A 21,017-nucleotide genomic window follows, 5' to 3' on the forward strand; every position below is an offset into this window, starting at 1 on the left:
AAGACATAAAACCAAAATAGAGAAGTGTAAAAGTTTATTCAGAGGTAAGAGTGTTCCAAGATATTGTGCATACAGAAATGTACTCTGATGCACATCACAGTTTGAGAGTCCCAGGGTTCCATTAAAAAAAGTCCAGCTTCACTGAATATTTACTAATGAGGTATTGTTACTGTACCACCTATTCCCTTCTGTCCCTTTACTTCCATTCCAATGTGAAAATTACAAAAAGACAAATACAAATGGTTTGGTCTCTTAATTTTGATTTAGTCGTCCAAGAAGTCGTCATCCAGATTGACGTCTGATGTGTCGATATCCTCCAGATCAAAGTCATCCAAATCGTCATCCAGGTCAAAGAGGGCCTGAGAAAACACGACCAGAACGTGACCTACAGTACAGTGTGTATAATGCCTGCAACTAGCAGTTGCTGCTGCTTTCCATGCCATAGTCCACTAGCTTGCATAGCAACTGAGTCAGACACTTAATACGTAGCCTGTAGCCCAATTACCCGTAAGGTATTGCTGGTGTCGGACAAGACATGGGTGTACTAAGATTCTCACACAAACATGCATACCTTATGGGATGGAGTGATCTTTTGTGTGTCATGGTGAAGCCACTATAGTTTACTGTACAATACTGTACATCTGCATTGTAGCCAGCTGGTGCTAAATTTTAATTTGAGATTTACCAGGGAGTTCATTTGACAGCGTGGTTATGCATTAAAAAAACAGGACTAAAGTAGATCAGTAGAACACCTTACCTCGTCTTTTAGTTTGGCCTCAGGACCTTCGGCTGGAGGTGATGGCATTGGGTCCACCTCTCTCTTCTCCTGCACAGCTGTGGGTGCTGGTGTGAGGAGACCTGTTGTCTCTGGCACAAAACTGGCAGGTTCCAGTGGAACTAAAGCTGGGACAGGAGCATCCATCAGTGTATCAGAGGACGCTTCCAACTCTGTGGTGATAAGGTCATCCACTGAGAGGGAAGCATCCACTTCTGGAATTATGGGGGCTTCCACTTTGGGGATTATGGATGCATCCACTTCTGGGATTATGGGGGCTTCCACTTCCGGAATTATGGGGGCTTCCAATTCCGGAATCGTGGGGGCTTCCAGTTCCGGAATCGTGGGGGCTTCCAGTTCTGGAATTGTGGGGGCTTCCAGTTCCGGAATTATGGGGCCTTCCAGTTCTGGAATTATGGGAGCTTCCAGTTCCGGAATTATGGGGGCTTCCAGTTCCGAAATTATGGGGGCTTCCAGTTCTGGAATTATGGGAGTATCTACTTCTGGGATTATGGGAGCTTCCACTTCAGGGATTATGGGAGTTTCCACTTCAGGGATTATGAGAGCTTCCACTTCTGGGATTATGGGAGTCTCCTGTTCTACAGTGGCCAGCCCTTGTTCTGCACTGAAGGGAGCTTCCACTTCTACAGGGAGAGGTGCACCCTCTTCCACAAGCATGGGTACTTTATCTTCAGTGGAGATGGGCAATTGCACTTCTGTAATCAGGGGAACTTCCATTTTTGTGGCAGCAGAAGCTTCTGTGACAACAGGGGTTTCTGCTTCCATGTCAACAGGAGCTTCCGTTTCTGTAACAATGGGAGTCTCAGTTTGTGTGACAACAGACACTTCTGCTTCCGTGTCAACAGGAGCTTCTGTGACAACAGACACTTCTGCTTCCATGTCAGCAGGAGCTTCTGTGACAACAGGCACTTCTGCTTCTGTGTCAACAGGGACTTCTGCTTCTATGTCAACAGGAGCTTTTGCGTCAGCAAGAGCTTCCACTTCTTCAACAACAGCAGCTTCATCTTCCATGACTTTCACATCTGTGACAAAAGAGCCTTCTGTTTCTGGGGCAACAGGAGTTTCAGCTTCCATACCAACAGGGGCTTCCGCTTCTGAGACAACAGACACTTCTGCTTCTATAACAAGAGGGGTTCTGGCTTCCGAGACAACAGAGGCTTCAGCTTCTGGGACAACAGGCACTTCGGGTTTCGGGACAACAGGGGCTTCCACTTCCATCAAAACATGGTCCTCAACTTCAGCTGAAACTGCTGCTGCTGCTGCCATTACTGCAGTGGCCCCTTCTCCAGTCTCAGGAACTTCCTACACAACAACATCAAATGGTTCCCTCACAAGTGACCTTCCTTGCTTCTGTCAGATTAGTTTAAAACCCACAGCAGAACATTAGATTTGCTAATCAGCCAAACGCCCACTAATCTTTGTACTAGAATTCATTGAAAAAATAAGCAAAACGTACAAATGAATGTTTTGCCAAAAGTAGACAGAAACATTTTCTGTAGACCCATGTTCCTCCATGATTATGTTGATCACATGCCAAGGAATCAGAGGCCAGCTGAGTTGAATCATTTCCAGATTTCAAATGATTATTTAATTTAGTCACTCAACTCCTTATATTGCAATGGAATCTGCACCTAAAATGCATAACTAATTTAACTGTGTTTACATATAGCAGTGGGGTGGAATTTCCTTCATTGGTTCAGCTGTTTGAATTTTCTGTAAGTGCCAAGTTTCATCTGAAGAGTATGTGTGTGTGTGCGCAGTTTTTTTAAAAGATATTTTATTAACAAAACATCTGCATAATAAGCTTAATTCACCATTCACCATGAACTGACGGATTAGTGTGCATGCTGTGTTCTGATTGGACTGTTCTCAGATGAGGACCTATTTAAGATTAGCTGGGCTGTGCTGACTAAGAAAAGCCTAAGCATTCCCGAGTCAAAGATAAAGCAGTCCAGAGATGTGTGATTCAGCTCTTACTTCAGTCGGTGCCGGGATTCCTTTGGGTTGGTAGCCTCTCGACTCTTCCAACACAACCCTCTCCTCATTTGGCTAAACCAGAGTAAAACAGCAAGGTCAGTTCATAGCAACAACTGTGTCAGTTGGAGAGACAATGTGAAAATACAGTATAAATGAAGTTGAAATTTGCCTGGATACAACATTTTCATTGTTCTTTTTTCACTGTTTGCACAGAAGACACACAAGTTCCTCTGTTGCATTAAGATTAAGACTACATAAAAACCAAAGACTCTTCTGCATTTGTACCGGGGTAATCACCACACAATAGTTACTCTGTATCAGCTTAATACAGTAAATTGAATGGTAACTAACCCTAAATCCTACTATTGATAAGAATACTGGCACTCTAGGAGGGTAGCATATCATTTAGGAAGATTGTACCAGAAGACTGCACCAGTATTAAATTCAAATCTCCTGATTCTCCTGAACTCCCCCTTTAATGAACTCCACTTTAGCACAGTTTAGAACGATGACAAGCTCCATGGCATATCATGTTATTGGGATACGGTGAATTTAATATGTACTATGTAGTATGACTTAGTAAATGTATCTTTTTAACTACATATGTACAGCATGTCAAATTATGTCCATTTACCCAGTTATAGGCATCTATTCAACACAACTGCTAAGTATGCCTGCATACCCTCTCCCCCAGATCATAAAAACAAAACAATCTGCAGTGAACATTTGTTTAACTGACTGTTGACACAACTGCACGATATTTTAAATTTATATTCTAAATAGCTGCACCATTAAGTTTATGCCCATCTCAAATAGACTCCACACAGATGGTGTTTTGGAAATAAATGATTTCAAAATGATTTTTAAGCTAATAATAATGATGAAATGTAAGGAGTCATAAAGTGTTCATAAGACTCACTTCATTGTTTATGTGGCAATTAAAACATAAACTATATTACCAGGAAGGAGGGCCCTCTGAGGGTTGAAAGGAAAGTTTACTCAAATGTGACAAAGCACGATCACTCACGGCAACGAGGGGATACTCGGCGGCTGGCTGTGTCTTGGCGGTTTCTCTGAGGTACTGCTCAGCCACATAGGCCTCCTTCAGCCCAGGGAATAAGTTCTCATATTCAGATGGGTCCGCCAATGATTCTGCAGCTTTTTGGTTCACCTTGGACAGGCTCTCTCTCCACAGCTTTACCACCCTGTCAGAGCAGACAAAGACGGAGACACACGCAACCTTCAGAAGGAACCAGTAACCGACAATAAAAAGTACATTAGTTAAAAATAATTATGACAGGCTGTAAGTAAGGCTTTTAACTTTATGCAGTCAGAACTTTGTATAGATCTAGTTTACAAACACTCAATGGTGTCTTGTGGTACATGGCAGCCCGATTTAAGAGCCAAGCTAACCCATTATAGCACAGTAATGTGCGCCAGCAAGGCAATATCCCACACAGCAGAAAAGGAGGAAGTCTGTTTCATTTACCTGGACACCTGGCTAGGGAGGTACGTACGAGCCAGGAAAGCAGCTTCTGGCAGACGATTTGTCCGGATTAGGAGTTCCAGACAGTTGTTCAATCTGAGGAGATGAAACAGAGCTGCTGTTGGAACACAACTGACAGCAGACATACACTCTTGTACCTGTCATTGAGGGCTCTGGATACATTTCTCCACACCCACAATCCCACCACCTTTCAACAACCTGCTACACCCTAAAGCCCTCCAATGTCCATTCCTCATACTCACTTTCCCTGCAGGAAGTAGGTCAGGAACGCCACGTTGTTCTTGCCGTCGCGCTCCGCGCACTCGGCCAGCTTTCCCACCATGGCGGCGTTGCCGGATGCCGTGGCGAGCAGCAGCAGCCCGCCGTAGTCCTGGGCGTGGTGGAGGCACTCCTGCGCCAGCCTGAACTGGCACTTTGCGGTGGCCAGCTCTGCCAGCTGTTTCCACTTGTGCTCTGACTGTGAGTCGGGGAGGGAGACAGGTCACAGCGTTTTAACTGGTGATTCCGCACCGTACGATTCAGCACGCTGCGTTTCAAAAGGCGCAGACCCTTACCTTACACACAGACAAATAAAATACTGGACTTAAACAATGAGCCCATTTGCAAACAAGCCAATTAATATTTTAAAAGATGTTGCTGTTATATGATTTATAGATGATGTCCACTAGCTCTTTAAGTACTCAGTTCAGTTATTTTGCTGGGATGTCCTGCCATTCTGTCCAACACTGTTTGGCCCATACAGGATGGCCAATGTCCCATATTTAGCACTTTGGTACATAAAACTTTACAAATTTGTTAGTTATATTGTCAGCATGTGCTGCAAATGCAGGTTTATTTAATAAATAACCTGCATTAAATACCCCCTTGGCTAACAATACTGAATTTGATCAACATGTATCACTGCACTGTGTTCAATATTTGGGTAAGGGTCTAGGCATGTATTATCCTCAACCTTGTTTCTCTAACATTTAAATAGGCATTACTTAAATTTCCCATTGTGTAATAATATACAGTATCAGTAATAAGAATGATGATGATTCCTGACGTTCAAGAAAAGAATGGGTAACCTAACAATGGACACCCCCCACCCCCTCCAAGACATCCATGAGTTGTTACAGAACACTTCTTAAAACCTGTTCTCTGGTGATACACTCTTCTAAAGAACAAACTATTGAGTGCATCTACAAGATCTTGATTGTTACAAAGCTTTTACAAAGCCTCCCTTCTGCATATTTAAATACATGATCTCCAGCTTTTTCCCAACTATAATGAGAAAACTTTGAATACTTTTCATGTTACACTTCAGAAACTATAGAAAAATAACATGGTTCAACAGTGACTCTTTCCTTGTGAGCTTCCTGTTTGTGTAGACACTGACCTCTGCTTCAGTGGCCAGCTGGTAGGCGATCTTGAGCTCCCCCTGCTGCAGTGCCAGCTCAAAGCGATGCTCTGGGTCTGTGGACACAGCCAGCGCCTGCTGCTTGAAGCCCTGTGGCACAGCAAAACACAGGCAGACTATTCAGCAGCATGGTCGTAGTACAGGATCACCTCTTACCCAGGCAGCTTACAATTTACTGTACACTTCTAGAATTCAACATGTTTTATGCACATGATTACTCACACTGATACGCATTTCAATGCAGTGAAGCATAGCTTTGAAGAAGGAAATCAAAACAGTAAACAATTACTCATTGTACTCACTGGTAAATGCCAATCAGCAGAACTATGCATTCTAAGGGAAGTGTATACTGTGATTACTTGGGTCACAAACTCCCAGTAATCCTAATAGCCAAGACAGGCCAACAGGAAGTACTCCAGGCTCACCCACCTGTTTCTCCAGGAAGTGTGCCACTCGTGTCCTCTGCTCCTTTGGGATGGTGGGCAGCACCTTATCAGCCATGCCGAAGTCCCTGCGCATGACAGCGGTCTGGTACTCCAGCACGGACACCAGCAGCGAGTAGCTCACAATGTTCAGCTCCTTGTCTCCCAGGTAGAGGCGGTCGTCCTTGGGGATGTAGCCCAGCAGGTACATTGTCCTGTGGCAGAAATTCATGACATCACTCACATGAATTGATAATTCATCTACAGAAATGAAGAGCGGCATTTCAGCTTCTTTGCTTCTTCAGGCACAGGCCAGGACAGGTGAGGAAGTACCTGTCCAGGTGAGCAATGGTAACAATTTCTCCCCCCACAAAGTAGTTCAGCCTGTTCACTGAGCTGGTGTAGATGAAGCAGTCTCCCACCCAGAGGCCTGTCTTCACAACCTCCTGAATCTCACCCAGGACCTACAGCAAAGATGGAGATGAAGCCCAAATCAGACTCGGAAGAGAGGGATGGAAGAAACAAACTAAATCTTACAACATATCTGTAAGAATAGTGTCATTTAGCTGATTCATCAATTTGTGAAGAGCACTCCTCTACTCTACCCCTACTGTTGATTGGAAACCTATGGTCATGAATATGTACAGTACATTGCCTCATGTGCCTCACAGCCACAGTCAATACTGACACTGTCAGTTCCAGACCACGGGCATGTTACTGCAGAGAAACGGGTTTGTTTTGATAAGCTACAGGTCAGATTTTTATTTACCAGAGCAGATACAATGACAAAACCCCCGAAAGCCTGAATCCTCTTACTTCGAATGCGTCCTCGATACCATCCTCTGTCACACCCTCGTTGCCCTCCTGCGCGGCCGCCACCTTGTCCGGCATGTACTTGAGGACGAAGAAGGACTCATCCGTGGCGATGCACACCAGCTCGCCCGAGTCTGACCAGAAGATCTGGATAGAGCATCAGGCCATGTCATTGGACCCAGGGAGTGAAGTGAAGTAGAACGCTTTGAACTGAATCAGGCGGGAAGTGGAAAAACTCACATGCTTGGGCTGGATTTCGATGCGGCGGATCAGCTGTGTGTTCTCCCAGTCGTAAAATGCGAGCCCATTCGCTGACCTGACTCCCAGCAGGTATCCACCATACACACCTGGGACAAGCAAGCCAGTGCGTGAAAATTTATAACACTGCATACAGAAGTACTATATTCCAAACCAGTAAAATCTCAGGAAACTAACGAAGACAAGCAAAGCAAGGCCAACCTTCTGCACCAAAGTCTGGTTTGAAGGACTTCTTCTCCTTAAAGTTCTTGAAGAGTTTTACCATACTGTTGCTTTCCCGAGTGGCATATCTGCAACACATCAAATTCTCAGGGTAATGCTGAGTCTACCGTCCTATTGGACCAAGCAGCCCACACTACAGATAACACCGGAATAACATTGTTTAAAGAACGTTCAAATGCTAACAGAGGTGATCTTACTCAGAGGAATCGTGGGCCCAGACAAACTCCTGCGCCGAGCCAAAGCTCTTGTTCCTGAGCGCCATGGCGGTGTAGATGATGTACTCTCCATCTCCACACACCACAACAAACCTGCAGCCAGCAACACACACAACACACAAGGGTAAAATGTACAACCAAAGTGAAACCAGTCCTTACATTACTCTTAACGACTTCTTAATGTTCTACACAACAAGCCCACAGGGACTCTTTCATGTGTGAGCCAAATACCTACAATGAGTCCCTGTGGTTCAGCTAGATTACATTAAGCGGTCTAAAATGTTTTAAATTACACTTAATTTGAGTTAGACTCACCATGTGTCTACCTGGCCTGTTTGAAAATACATTTTGCTGTGTTTGGTGGGTATGTGAACCATTTGGACCGCATTGGGTGGGTATTAGAATCATTCTGGGCCTGTAAGGCCTTTAGTATGACCAGTCTGAATTGGATTTTTGGATCAGATAGCCGTCACACCTGCCATTGGGATTGTGCTGGATGGTCTGGGGGTAGATCTCACAGCTGCCCATGTCTTTAACAGCCAGCGGCAGCCGCTCTCCGTCCTTGATCTCCGCATCGCCCATGGCCTTCAGGTTGGCCTGCTGCACCTCTGAGTGCCTGGCCCAGATGATCTTCCCGTTGCTGTCCATGGACATGGCCGGCTCCTCCCGTCCAAGCTGGGTAGGGAGAGCGAGGGGGGCTCATCATCTCCAAAGAGTTCACACCACACAACCCTCTTTCCCACAGTATACACTGGTTACTCTGGAAAATGTATTGTGAAATTTAGAATTATATGCTGTCCAAGAAACAAACAAGACATACAAGGTAAAACACATGAGATATATCACTAAAAACCAGAGCCATGAGAGACAATATATTAAATATGCCAAATATGGAAAATCGGTTTTTCAAGGTCATTTTTATAAAATACTTTGTATGCATTGGTGGCATAAACGTCCCTTGAGAGCCAGAATGGATCTGGCATTAAGCTGTCTGATATTAAGCTAAGAATATTTAAGATATTTAGAATTGTGCAGTTTTCCAATGAATTCAAGTAAGTAGTTCTGAGGTATAATATGACCCAGAATCACTCCAACTCCCATCACTCCCATTAAAACAATGGAATCTACCACCAGCAAGCACAACTGAAGCAGCAAGCATGAATAAGTGAGAGTCAGACAGCTGAGTGGAGAGGATGCTGGGAGATGAGGTCCAGAACAGTTCTCAGTGCTGTGGGGCAGTACCTTTATGATGATGCTGCCCTCGTCATAGCCCAATGCCACGCTGTTGGAGCTCCGCAGGCTGCACACACACCACACCCTCTCCATGCCGTAGTTCAGCGTGCTCTCCAGGCGGTACGTGCTTGCGTGCCAGATACGCACAGTGCCTGAGGGCCAGGGGAGGGGTCAACCTGAACATCTGTATCCTACTGTTACTTATATCAAAGTCCCTTTTCAATTCATCATTTACACACAAAAATAATCCAGAATCAGCTTTAACAACATACTAACATGAGAAAGCCCTCATGTTAAATTATGTTGTTGCTTATTCAGGGAACACTGTAATAAGCATCAACCTAAAGACATTAATTTTAGAGAAGAATCCAGGGTGCTCTTAATCAAGAAGAAAGTTCTGGAAGGTACAAACCATCCTCTGATCCAGTGAGGATGATGGGCAGCTCTGGGTGGAAGCTGACACATGACACATTCTGTGCATGACCCTCCAGCGTCTGCACACACGTTTTATTCTGGAGTGGAAGGACAAAAACTCAAACTCAAAAATGTCACAATTTACAAATCCTGTTCATCAAAAATGCAGTATTTACAAGTAGCACTCGTATAGACAGTAAACACATATAAATCTAAACAGCCTTATGAATGTAATGTCGATTGGAATTGAAGGGTACTTTACTACACCGTAACAAGAAGGCGGTGCAATGTGTTTCAAATCAAATCATATCATTCCTTATGCTATCTAAAACTGATAAAACTGTCACCTCATCAGGAATTTGTCAGCCTTTAAAATGCATCATTTTTATTCCACAGTGAACTACGCTCAATTTTAGAGAGACAGATTGTCATATATCATGCAAACATGTATCACATCATCTGTCCTCACAACGGATGTGTGTACCTGGTAATCCCAGATCTTGACCATCCGATCGTCAGCCCCGGAGATGAGATAGGGCTTGTCGCCCCCACTGTAGTAGTCGATGCAGTTGACCCCCTTCTCATGACCCTCCAGTGTGAAGTTAGGGGACGAAGAACCCAGCTGCCACACCTGAAACAGGTACCGGGGAGTTACCGCAGACTGACCCATCACACACATGCACACACAAGTCTTTGTCACTGCATTCACACAGACCAAGACACTCATAACTCATCTAACCCCACAGTCTAATAAGCTGCTGTACCTTTATTGCTAATTTTACTGAACAGAATGCACTCCTGAAACTACTGAAAATATATTTTCAGTATTTATATTTTTCATATTTAATTTTTATATGATCTATTTTTTTTCTTCAGAGAAGGTGAATGTCTCCAAAGTTTAAAAAAAATCTCCTGAGCTGTCTTGTAATTTGTGACTTGAGTTACCTTGATGGTCCTGTCGAGGGAGGCACTGGCAAACTGGTTGTTGTCCTTGGGGTTGATGACGATCTGCATGACATAGTGTGTGTGTCCCTCAAAGACTTGGCTGCAGGACCACTTCTTCTCCCAATCCCAGAGTTTGATCAGCATGTCATCTGGGTACACACACACACACACAAACAAACAGGTGTGAACACAGCACAAGGACAGCACTGTCTGATGTCACTAGGTTTTCTAGCTTGGTGTTTTATGTATTTTCCATGGTTCTAAAAGGAAACATAATCAGAAAGATATTATCTATATTTTTATGATTATGTTTAACATGTTTATTATTATGAATAGTTTTAACAAGTCTGGCAAGATTAGGTTTCGAAAACTTCGGGGGGAGTGAGGGAGAGAGAGAGGTATACAACACAAAATCAGCAAAAGCAGATTCATAGACAAATATGGAATGAAAATGCAAAAAGTAAAAACAGAAGCCACTCATTAGCATTTTCTCTGTGCTAGCCATTGGAAGCAGATGTGTGTCATACCACTGCTGGTGAGGATGTATGGCTGTGTGGGGTGTACAGCGATGCAGCGGATGTAGTCTGAGTGAGCCTCAAACATGTGCACACGCTCCAGGGTGTTGTAGTTGAACACACGAATCTGCATGTCATCCTATTCCACACAAAAGGAAAAAAATAAATAAATAAATAGCCCAAACAAGTTTATTTGCACTGCATATGTAAGAGGCACCTCTGCTGAGCAAGCAAGTTTCAAGTGTTGTGATGTCATCGGGAGATAAGCCAATCGGCATTGCCCACAATACCCTTCACTATTTCCCCACAGTGTAGTTCAAAGCCCACTACAGTTAAGTGACTGAAACAAATCTCAGTAAATTACAACTGTCAGGCACTGCCAGATACTAAGCAGCAAAAGGAACAGTAAAACAAACTGTGAAATCTACAGAAGACAGTAACAGAAGGACAAAAGTGTGAAAAAAAATGCTGCATTTTATATTAGCAAACCACACAAGACATGAGACAGTCTTACAGCTCCTGTGATGACCCAGTTCTTCCTGGCCACAAACTTAGAGGTTCTGACAGGAAGGTCACACACTTCAAAGGTCTTAACAATGGTCTGAAAGAATTAAAGTATGTTAATCATAACTTTGAAGGCTCTGTGACATACAAAAAGATGCTAAATTCAGAAAGGGTGTAGTCATTAACAGGTACTCACCTGTGTCTCGTGGTTCCAGACGCAGACACTGCCATTATACAGGCTGGCAACCATCCATGGCTCAGTTGGATGCAGATCCACGCTCTTTACACGGTCTGAGCGAGCCGACAGCTTTCGTTTGATATCCAATCGGAGAGGCTGCGGGTGACACAGAGAACATCATCAAGCTGTGCTGTGCATTGCTGCATGTTCATGAATGACCACCAAATATCTCAACACATTTACGATTTTACGAAATCCATTCTAAAGGACAAGGTGATATCCGCACAGGTTCTAAACGATCAGAAATGAATCTCAAAATCTTGACACTTCACTACCCGTGTAAACAAAACAAACTTGGTGTATTGTCCCATATGGAAAAAATGATATGGAAATATAAGGGAACTGCATGTATTTTAATATATGTACTTATATTTCTTAATGTATTTCTTACACATATATTTTTACATCATAAAATATATAAAAATATATCTTATATATAAACATTTTAATATATTTAAATATAAAAAGATTGGTTGCTTTTAAATATTTATGACATGTATTTACATTTATTTAAATATAATAATGTTGTGAAGCAGATGTGCATTATACAGTTGCAAGAAAACGTCTGTGAACCCATTGGAAATACTACCATTTCTGCATTAATTATTCAATGAATGTGGTCTCATCTAAGTCACAATAATAGACTAACACATTCTGCTTAAACTAATAACAAACAAATATTTGTACTTCTTGTCAATAATAAATGCATCATTTAAACATTCACAGTCTAGGTTGGAAAAAGTATGAGAACCTTTAGGCTAATGACTACTCAAAAAGCTAATTGGAGTCAGGTGTTCCAATCAATGAGATAAGATTGAAGGTGTGGCTAGGAGGTGCTCTGGCCTATAAAAAAGGCACACAAAATTTGGTTACTGACAGAGTTTGTTCTTCTCAAGATATATCTATTCATGTGAACAATGCACTGAACAAAACAATTTTCAGAGGACCTTAGAAGAATTGTGAAGATGCATAAATCTGGAAAACACTATAAAACCATTTCCAAAGGCCTGGGTGTTCATCGATCCACAAAATGACAAGCTGTCTACAAACGGAGGAAATTGAGTACTATTGCTACTCTCTCAGAGTGGGTATCCTGCAAAGATCATGGCAAGAGTGCAGCATGCAATGCTGAAGCAGGTCAAAAAGTAACCCTATGGTAAAAATAAAGATCCTGAAGCAATCTCTTGAACTTAGTAAAGTCTCTCTCCATGTGTCCACAAAAAAAGAACTGCAAAACATGAATGGTATTCATGGAAGGACACCACAGAGGAAACCACTGCTCTCCAAAAACACATTCCTGCATGTCTCAAGTTTGCAAAAGACGACTTGGATATTCCACAACACTTCTGGGACAATGTTTTATGGACGGATGAGACTAAAGTAGAAATGCACAACACTGTTTGGAGGGCAAAGGCACTGCTCACCAACACCAAAACCTCATTCCAACTGAGAAACGTAGTGGAGTGAGCATCATGCGGCTGCTTTGCTGCCTCAGGGCCTGAACAGCTTGCAACGGGAACAAAAAAATCTAAATTGTATCAAATTTTACAGGAGAATGTCAGGGTAGCAGTCGTTCACCTGAAGTTTAGTAGAAGATATCGCTGCAAAAAATGTCCTACCTGTTCCTAGATACAACAGTTCACATTTTCTAGCCTGAACTGTGAATGTTCAGACTGGAGACATGAAAGGGGCAATTGATTGTATGCTATTAGTTTAAGCAGAATGTTTTTGTCTATTAATGTGATTTAAATGAAGATCAGACCACATTTAATGAGTATTTAATACAGAAGTCCAGGTAATACCAAAGGGTTCACAAACCTTTGTGTGTGTGTGTGTGTTTATGTATTTCATAAATATATTACAAAATATATTTCAATAAATTAAAAAATGTCCGCCATATTTTTAAACGTATTACTTTTAAGCATGGGTTATAATTGTGATTTTAAACACATTTAAACACATTTGCATACAAAGTAAATATTTGTTAGCCTATATGTTCGCGTTACACAATGATTTGCGTCCTTGGATTTAATGTTTATGATTTGGGTGTCCCATCAAAAAGGTTTGAACGCTGTCAGGCCACTGCTACGTCAAATTAGGTTTCAAGTTACATAAGTTCTGGCTCTGTCATACTGTACAAAAAGTTTGCTTACTGACCTATTAATCGTATTTTGTAATATAGATGCGTAAAACGAAAGGAATTTAGGTTTACATACTTGACCATCAACACGTAGCTAATTGAGTAGTCACAGTATCGAAGTTAACAATTAGACGGCTATTATATTCAATATGCTATGAATTGAAGATTCTTCTCAGCTGCTTGAACTAGTTCTGCATATGAGAAGTACCACGCGTACTAGGCTAGCAAGCAAACAATGGAACATGCATGCTTCCCAATACGTCAAATAAACTGCACTTCTCAGACTATAAATTAGCTATCCATTTGTGTAAAGTTAATAGCGACTGATCTAAGTCGCTATTATCAATTATAGGCCCTCAATGGACTCGGGACTTTGATTTACTGAGAAAAGAATAGACCTCGCCCACATAAAGCCACTGCACCCGAATGAACCAATTTAAAAATATACGGCTTGCAAGTAGCGATATGCGCTTAGATAGCCTTACCATGTTTTCACGATGCCAAGAGGCGTCTCTTTTAAAACAACCCAGAACACAGACAATAATCAGCAGAGGTGGACGTAGTTGGCTACGTGGAGCTTCCAGGGACTCCCTCTCACGAGATCAGGAGACTGGTTGCGTAACACGGCGAGATCTCCGTAGTATGTGCAGTGGGTGTGTCATGTAAGTAAGCCTAACGTATACCTTTAAAAGCCTGAAGTAAGCTACGTGTATAATTTTTCCCCATTAAATGTTCGTGTAATTTCTGACGTCAAATGCCTAACACACAAGTGATCAGACCGCGCTCACGACACGTATAACCAGTTATGCAACCAGATTGTTCTGTTGCATAAATACATTCTGTCTTGTAGTTGAAAATGTATACTTTATATTTACGAATGAAGTATACACTTTCATCCTCACGAGCATCATTGAGCACTGAAAAGATGCGTGCGCGAAAATAAAATGAATAATACCACACTGCAAGAGTAGGAAAGCACATTGTCTTCCATAAGTATTCATTTTGTCCATAAAAACTGGATGTACTTGTGTTTATGACTTCAAATTACACTCAATGATGAATGATACAGTATGAATTCCAGCGAACACGCAAAAATGAATTGAATTTACGACATACTGATGTTAGAAGTCAACCAACCATAGACAAATTGTGTTATTGCTGTCACACTGCCTTGTTATCATTAGATCATTGCTGAGTTTGGTCATGAATTGGTTAACCTGCAAAAGCACAGACGGAGATAAGAGGCTGCCTATTGTACCCATTTATTTTGTGCTAGTCATGAAATCAATAGTCATGATATATTGCTGTTGCAATTTTGTGCTACAGTAGTTGAGCAGCAGAAAAAAAGATTATAAGATTTTTTTTTTTTTCTGGCTAACCACTACAGGATCACATCCCATAGATTTCAACTGAAAGTTAAATCAGTTTTGTTAAGTTAAAAAAATAAACTGTATAAGTAAGCCTGTGTATTTGCCTATGTTTTATTTGTAGAAAATGTTTTTTAAATGCATTGCATTGCATGCATGCATGCGTTTTGTATTTGTTTAAACTAGAAACATTAAGTATGAAGAGCCACCAGTTCTAAAAATCATCAAAGCTAAAGCTCACATTTTTCACAATAAATTTCAGTAACATTGTGGGCCTCATTTTCTTATAAAGTGAAAATCCATGCATGCACTCCTTCCACACAAATATTATTCAGCTTGAAAAATGTGATGGGTGCATGTGTACATATAAGATCATATATCAATAAGCTGCAAAAGATTTTCACGTTTTCAGGTGTTGTTATATAAATCATGTGTACATCTGCTACATGTGAAATTGCAAATGTTTGTGGTATTTTTAAGCAGGATTTTAAAGTGAAAACCTTCTGTCTTCACATTCAAAAACTTGGAGATCTCTATAAGATGTGTGCAAATGAAGCATTGCTTATACCCACAGATGCATTTGCCATTTGATATGTTCAGTTACTGTGAAACACTAAACCAGGGTGGGGCAATTTACCACTTAGCTAATTTACCAATGGTGCCAGGACTCTTACATCATTTTATTGGATATTGACGGATAAGCCCAGTGTTGTCTCGCTGAGTGAAGACTTCCTGTTGTTATCCCATCACCACTTCAGGCAGTTTCAGAGGTAAGATGTTAATCCAGTTCTTGGCATGCTTTTACATGACAATTTACATTTTTTTTCTGTGCATTTTTTTCAACCAAAGTACAAATAATAAATGATATTATTCTTCTAGTGATCAGAAAAGTAGCCATAATCATACATAACAAAAATATTATTGGAAAACATAAACGATCAGTTTCCCAACAGTCAAATGACCAAAACCACATTATGCATGCTTGCATGTTTATTAAAATCATATTTGTTTATTACAAAGAAATATCTACATGATAACATAAAATGGGAACAGGGAATAAAGAGGTTGTACTGCTTGTTAATTTATTTCCATTTTGTTTTAATTAAATCCCCCCCCATTTTTCACAGAGTCTGAATTCACCAATTATACCTCTCTCACTGCTGTGCCATCCACACCTCTACAAGAAACAGTGCAGCTGAAGTGTACTCCACTCATGCACTAGCCTATGAGCCAGTTATTATTTGCTCCCAACTATCCACATAATGCTACAGGACAGTTAGCAGTCATCTGAGGGGATCTATATATCTCATTCACAACAACTAGTATCCTGTGGGCATCTGGATTGCATTTAAACTAATGCAGCGGTAACAAAGGGAATGCTTGTTGCCCAGACCTTTAGCTGCAACATGAGCAGGCTAGCAATGACTAAACTGTCTGTATATAGTCATTTGAACTTCCTGGTGAATTGAAGGGGTTGGTCTTTATGCCTGAATTGTATTGCCACTTTTCATATTGAACAAATCAAATCATAATAGATTTTTCTTGCACTGTGGCCACGTCATATTACTTGTTAATGGTTAGAGGTCTTGCACCCCTAGGAAAAAAAAAAAAAGAATCTAAAACTTTTTGATTGTGTTAACCAATCAGTATCCCTTTCACCATTCTTTGGGAAAATATTCCCATTTACAATGGGTTTCAATGAGATCATAGAAAGTACATTACCATATGCTATGCAATGCTAATGTAACATGGGTCTGGTTCACAGGCTAATCCAAGGAACAAAGGATGAGTTACACCCACCCTTGATGGGACAAGGCCAATTGCATTCTATTGGTGTGGAGCCCGGTCATAGCCAGCTAATGACAGAGCTGAGGTAAAGGGTCTTCATTATTTCTTCTTGAACACCTGATGGCATACTGTGTCTCCACAAGTCAGCTCCTGAAAATCCAGAGAGGTGATACAATTAGTTTTGAATAGCTGCAAAGACAATAGCGTCAGATGAATGATCCTTCCCTTTTCCCCTAGCCAAACAATTTAGCTATACTTTTGTATCTCCAGCAGTGGATAATAAAAATGACATGAGGATGCTTAGACTGCTGGGTGGCTCATCCTGTTAAGGCATTGTTATAGCGCATGGATGCTCCCCACAGTCTGTTTTCGAATCTGTACCATGTCACTGCTGACTGGCTGGCAGTCCAGCAGAGAAACGCACAAATGGCACTCGCTTCGTTCAGGGCAGGGAGCCAATTGTTCAGGATGACAGCATCTCATTGCGCACTGCTGGTGACCCCCTGTGGTCCACCCATTGTACTGCACATGAAGCATCTTCCTTTGACTCATATCTGTGCAAGCAAAACTTATAGACTAAGGTATAACATGAAGCAGCTTGTGGCATCATGTTGCAGCAATGAATACAATTAGGCATGGGGGGGGGGGGGGCATTAAAAAATTCATGATTTATTGAAATAACCATTACTTACCAAGTGAAGTTTGTCTCCCTCAATCCAGTGCTTCCATCCACGGTTGGCTTTCTCACCCTTCTGGGTGCACACCAGATTGTCACCATCCCAGACCACCAGCGTCTAAAAGTAAACATTCCCACAATTCCTGATTTGCCATTTTGTAGAACTGCACCAAGAGGGATGAAACAGGTGCGACGTAAAGAATAAGAACAGAAGAATTGGGATGAAACTGGAAGGGCATTAAGAGATAAGAAGGAGAAAATAAGACATTCATTTAGAGGATGGAAGGGAAAAGGAAACCAAGATGAGATTTCAGCAAAGTGTGTTCAGTGTTTTGACCTACCTGTACCTGCCTGTTGTCCAAACCCTTGGTGTGCTCCTCAAATTCTTCCCCAACTGTGAAGTTCACCTCATAGTTCCTGAATGTGCTCAGTGTGTTTGTCTCAAACTTGTCCCCGTTCTGAACAAACACTTTTGTCTGAGTCAAATGGACGGCAATTTTACGGGTGGCAAAATCAATGTCTGTGGGGAGAGGGGGGTGGATTAATTACAATTAGTCAGTCAAGTTATATAGAAGGAAAAAATTATTTTTAGTGTGCAGTATCTTTGCATGCTTGATTAAGGAATGAAACCAAAGGAAACAAGACATTCACACTAGTTTGCAGAAGTAAAAATTAGATTTATACGCTACATTACCATGATCGCTTATTTACCCCATTTGAATTGTTATCTTCCCCATTTCCCACTTCAGGTGATCTAATTTAGCATCACCTCATGTACTGAATGGATCTCTTGAATTTCAATGGAGAATGGTACTCTATGAATCATATCTAAACAGCTGAATAATGAAAGACTGTGGATCAAAATCAATGCTGCATGAAGCTTCCTATCCGCCAGGCTTTGCATTGGTATGATATGCAAAGGCAGACCTAATTTTCCTTGGAGAGATGAAAATGGCAAGAAGAGTGAATCAATATTTATTTTGCATGGTAACAGGCAGGATCTGTACACTTGTTGAAGGTTAAGCTGCACTGACAGAGGCTCGATAAGTAAATGAAGTAGCACCGATAGTCTTTGCTTTCCATTTTTGCACCATCTCACCCTCTCTTCATTTATTAGTTTAACCGATTTGTGTGCGTACTCACTGCAGGAAGCGTGCTTACCCAGAGCTTTCATGTACTCCTCAAAATTCTCATTGCTCACCATCTCCCATCTTCCATTGTAGTCAGCAGGCATGATGATCGTGTGAGGGTCAATCGGGCTGAATCGCAGATACGAGGAAAAGAACGGGTGCAGCGCATCCCAGCCCTTTTTATACTGGAGCGAACTCCAACCGGGAAGACCAGCGTGCAGAGTTCACATGATAAGATTATTTATTGCCTCTGAGCACTTTGAGGAAGCTCTGCTTTCAGACTCTATTTAACAGTGCCAAGGGTCAGCAAGACCGCAAAATAAATTATTCATTCAAAGGAAATGCAATGTAAAAATGCATGCCTGCTCATTCAGGAAAACAATCTGATATAATCCTGCATATAAAAAATGTTTTTTTTTTTCTCTTCATTAACGGCTCAGAGATTGTGAAGCCGGCATTTAAAATTTATTGCAGATTTTTAGTTCATGCAGCACAAATAAATTTAAAGATACAAAGTAACGTCGCAGCCTCCTGTAGATGGTGCTGTACAGGATGTTCCACAATCAATACCTCTGCTAGCTAATTGGAATGGTATGTATTATTCATGTGCGGATTCATGTCTGAACGCAGCAAAGCCTGCCGGCCCCTTTCCTTCACTTCACACAAAGTAAGAAATCGCTGGAGGCTGCCTGTGTGGTTTAGCTGTTGTTGAAGGTAGCCTACTGTCTGTCATCCGTAATTGTTCCACTGATCACATTGAAACCTCATATTGATCATATTGTGCATTTAGATACAAAATGGCAGGGATGATATGGAAGTTGACAGACAGCAGAAGAGATAAAAGCATGCATGATACTGTATCTTTTCTGAAGACACTCTGCTTCTGGATATGTAGACGGGCTCTGTTCCAGTGAACACTGTCCTGTGAAAGCCATTGCTGTAACTCTGGCAGTTAGTGAAACGAATGTTGGTGACACCATTTACCTGAGTGTCATTTTTCATGAGATTCCTGATTCACATGCGCTCTATAGACTTTATGTAGGATACATGGTCTAATGTAGCTTATCAATCGTCTGTTGCTTTTTAATCAGTTCTCTATCTGCATTTTCAAAGGCCCACAGGATTGTAGATAAGAAGAGTGTTCAGCCTTTTATGTATGGTAGGCTGATATGACATGATGCCAAGGCCCTTCTACAACCCCTGTACATATTGTTCTCCTGTCCTGAAATCACTTCCTGTGCAATACCTTCTGATAGACTTAGATATATGAGACAAGGGTATCTCCCTCTACATGGTTAATAGATTCCTTTCTATACTTTATCCTGCAGTAAATGTTCTGGAACCACAGCACACAACTTTTCATCTACAGTACGCAGCTTGCACAATATCAGAGAAACCACTTTACAATTGCTCCCAGAAAGTGCTGGGGAGGCAGTTTTGTCTGTGATGTGTGAGTTCAGTCCGCAGGGTCAAAAGTCACGCCATGAATGCCCATGCAATGAGCAGATAAAGATCTGAAAGCGATTAGAGTTCCTTGTAGTGTGGAACAGGACCTGGGTAGCTGCATTCATTGCAGTCCGAGTTCGCACTTATCTGGATGTTGTTGGCTGTCTGGCTGCGCACCAAAGCAGTTATTCTCCATTGAAAGGACTTGACAGCCTGATGTAGGCGGAGTCACTTTTGAGCTGCTCAGTTGCCTGTGTGGATTTTTGAAACTTGAAATATTAATAGAAAAGTATGGTACTGGCAAACAGAAATGTTTTGTGACAAAGACATGTATGTAAACATTTTACATGTAAGCATTGCACAGTACCCACATGTGACCACATTAGGTCTTCTTGTTTTGTTTTCATATAAAATTGTGAAATACAGTTTTGTGGGGTTTTGTGATATCTGTTCTCAAGCACATCCAGCAAAGGTGAAATATACTCAATTTACAGATTGGTGTATCTGCCAATCAAGAAGGTTTACAACTGGCTAATTTTATTAATTAATTTTACAAGTAACAGAAACAAAGAAGTTTCTGCATTTACCTTTATCAGTGCTTCATAATTTTTTTTTTTTTTCGATAAGACTGATCGACAAATGCCAAAACATTAGCTTCTGTACATCTAATAAAAAGACCAATTGCCAGCTTTTCAGTTTTTCTGTGTTTCTAGGCTTAACATAGAAGATGCACCTTATAAACTTTTTTCCTTTATGGGTTGCACTTCGAAGCAGACAATGTGTCTCATGGGTTCCACTAACTTTGAGACATTTTGTTTTGCCAAGTATTGGTTTCCAGACAAATGTTCCATGCTATGATACAACACTTAGTTCCAGTCAAGTAATTTCATTGAACAAGAGCCATTCCATAAGTGCTGATATACAGTACAACAGCACTGGAACTTTTTAATGTAACATATCACTCTACTTCACATCCCAATTGATACATTGTAGAAAAAAACTTTTACTTTGG

The 21,017-nt window shown here is 41.4% G+C and overlaps 2 protein-coding genes across 2 annotated transcripts; both read right to left on the bottom strand.

Moving 5' to 3' along the window:
* Nucleotides 1–17: 17 nt before the first annotated feature.
* Nucleotides 18–14,242, bottom strand: LOC135235628 (coatomer subunit beta'-like). Its single transcript, XM_064301311.1, has 22 exons — nt 14,084–14,242; nt 11,417–11,554; nt 11,231–11,317; nt 10,729–10,855; nt 10,202–10,350; nt 9,741–9,887; nt 9,255–9,354; nt 8,852–8,994; nt 8,085–8,284; nt 7,592–7,702; nt 7,374–7,462; nt 7,155–7,261; nt 6,918–7,061; nt 6,435–6,565; nt 6,109–6,316; nt 5,659–5,769; nt 4,523–4,737; nt 4,263–4,355; nt 3,801–3,978; nt 2,774–2,845; nt 758–2,098; nt 18–359 (listed from the first exon to the last, which is right to left on the bottom strand). The coding sequence occupies exons 1-22, from the start codon at nt 14,084–14,086 to the stop codon at nt 264–266; spliced, it is 3,990 nt and encodes a 1,329-aa protein (XP_064157381.1). The 5' UTR covers nt 14,087–14,242; the 3' UTR covers nt 18–263.
* A 1,695-nt stretch (nt 14,243–15,937) lies between these two features.
* Nucleotides 15,938–18,708, bottom strand: LOC135235630 (retinol-binding protein 2-like). The gene is made up of 4 exons (XM_064301313.1): nt 18,591–18,708; nt 17,771–17,949; nt 17,446–17,547; nt 15,938–16,903 (listed from the first exon to the last, which is right to left on the bottom strand). Exons 1-4 carry the CDS (start codon nt 18,661–18,663, stop codon nt 16,853–16,855), a joined length of 405 nt encoding a protein of 134 aa, XP_064157383.1. The 5' UTR covers nt 18,664–18,708; the 3' UTR covers nt 15,938–16,852.
* Nucleotides 18,709–21,017: the final 2,309 nt, after the last annotated feature.

This window comes from Anguilla rostrata, chromosome 12 (genome assembly GCF_018555375.3).
Source record: "Anguilla rostrata isolate EN2019 chromosome 12, ASM1855537v3, whole genome shotgun sequence".
Classification (NCBI taxonomy): Eukaryota; Metazoa; Chordata; class Actinopteri; order Anguilliformes; family Anguillidae; genus Anguilla; species Anguilla rostrata.

Bases quoted from the DNA above. Each gene is read 5' to 3' on its own strand.
- LOC135235628 (XM_064301311.1), bottom strand. The intron at 10,856-11,230 runs GTAAGACTGTCT...TGTGTGGAATAG, and splicing joins ACTGGGTCATCACAGGAGCT to GATGACATGCAGATTCGTGT. The intron at 7,463-7,591 runs GTAAGATCACCT...GATGTGTTGCAG, and splicing joins TGGGCCCACGATTCCTCTGA to ATATGCCACTCGGGAAAGCA.
- LOC135235630 (XM_064301313.1), bottom strand. From the start codon at position 18,663: ATGCCTGCTGACTACAATGGAAGATGGGAGATGGTGAGCAATGAGAAT. The intron at 17,950-18,590 runs GTAAGCACGCTT...CTCTCCCCACAG, and splicing joins GGAGTACATGAAAGCTCTGG to ACATTGATTTTGCCACCCGT. The intron at 16,904-17,445 runs GTAAGTAATGGT...CTGGATTTTCAG, and splicing joins AGGGAGACAAACTTCACTTG to GAGCTGACTTGTGGAGACAC.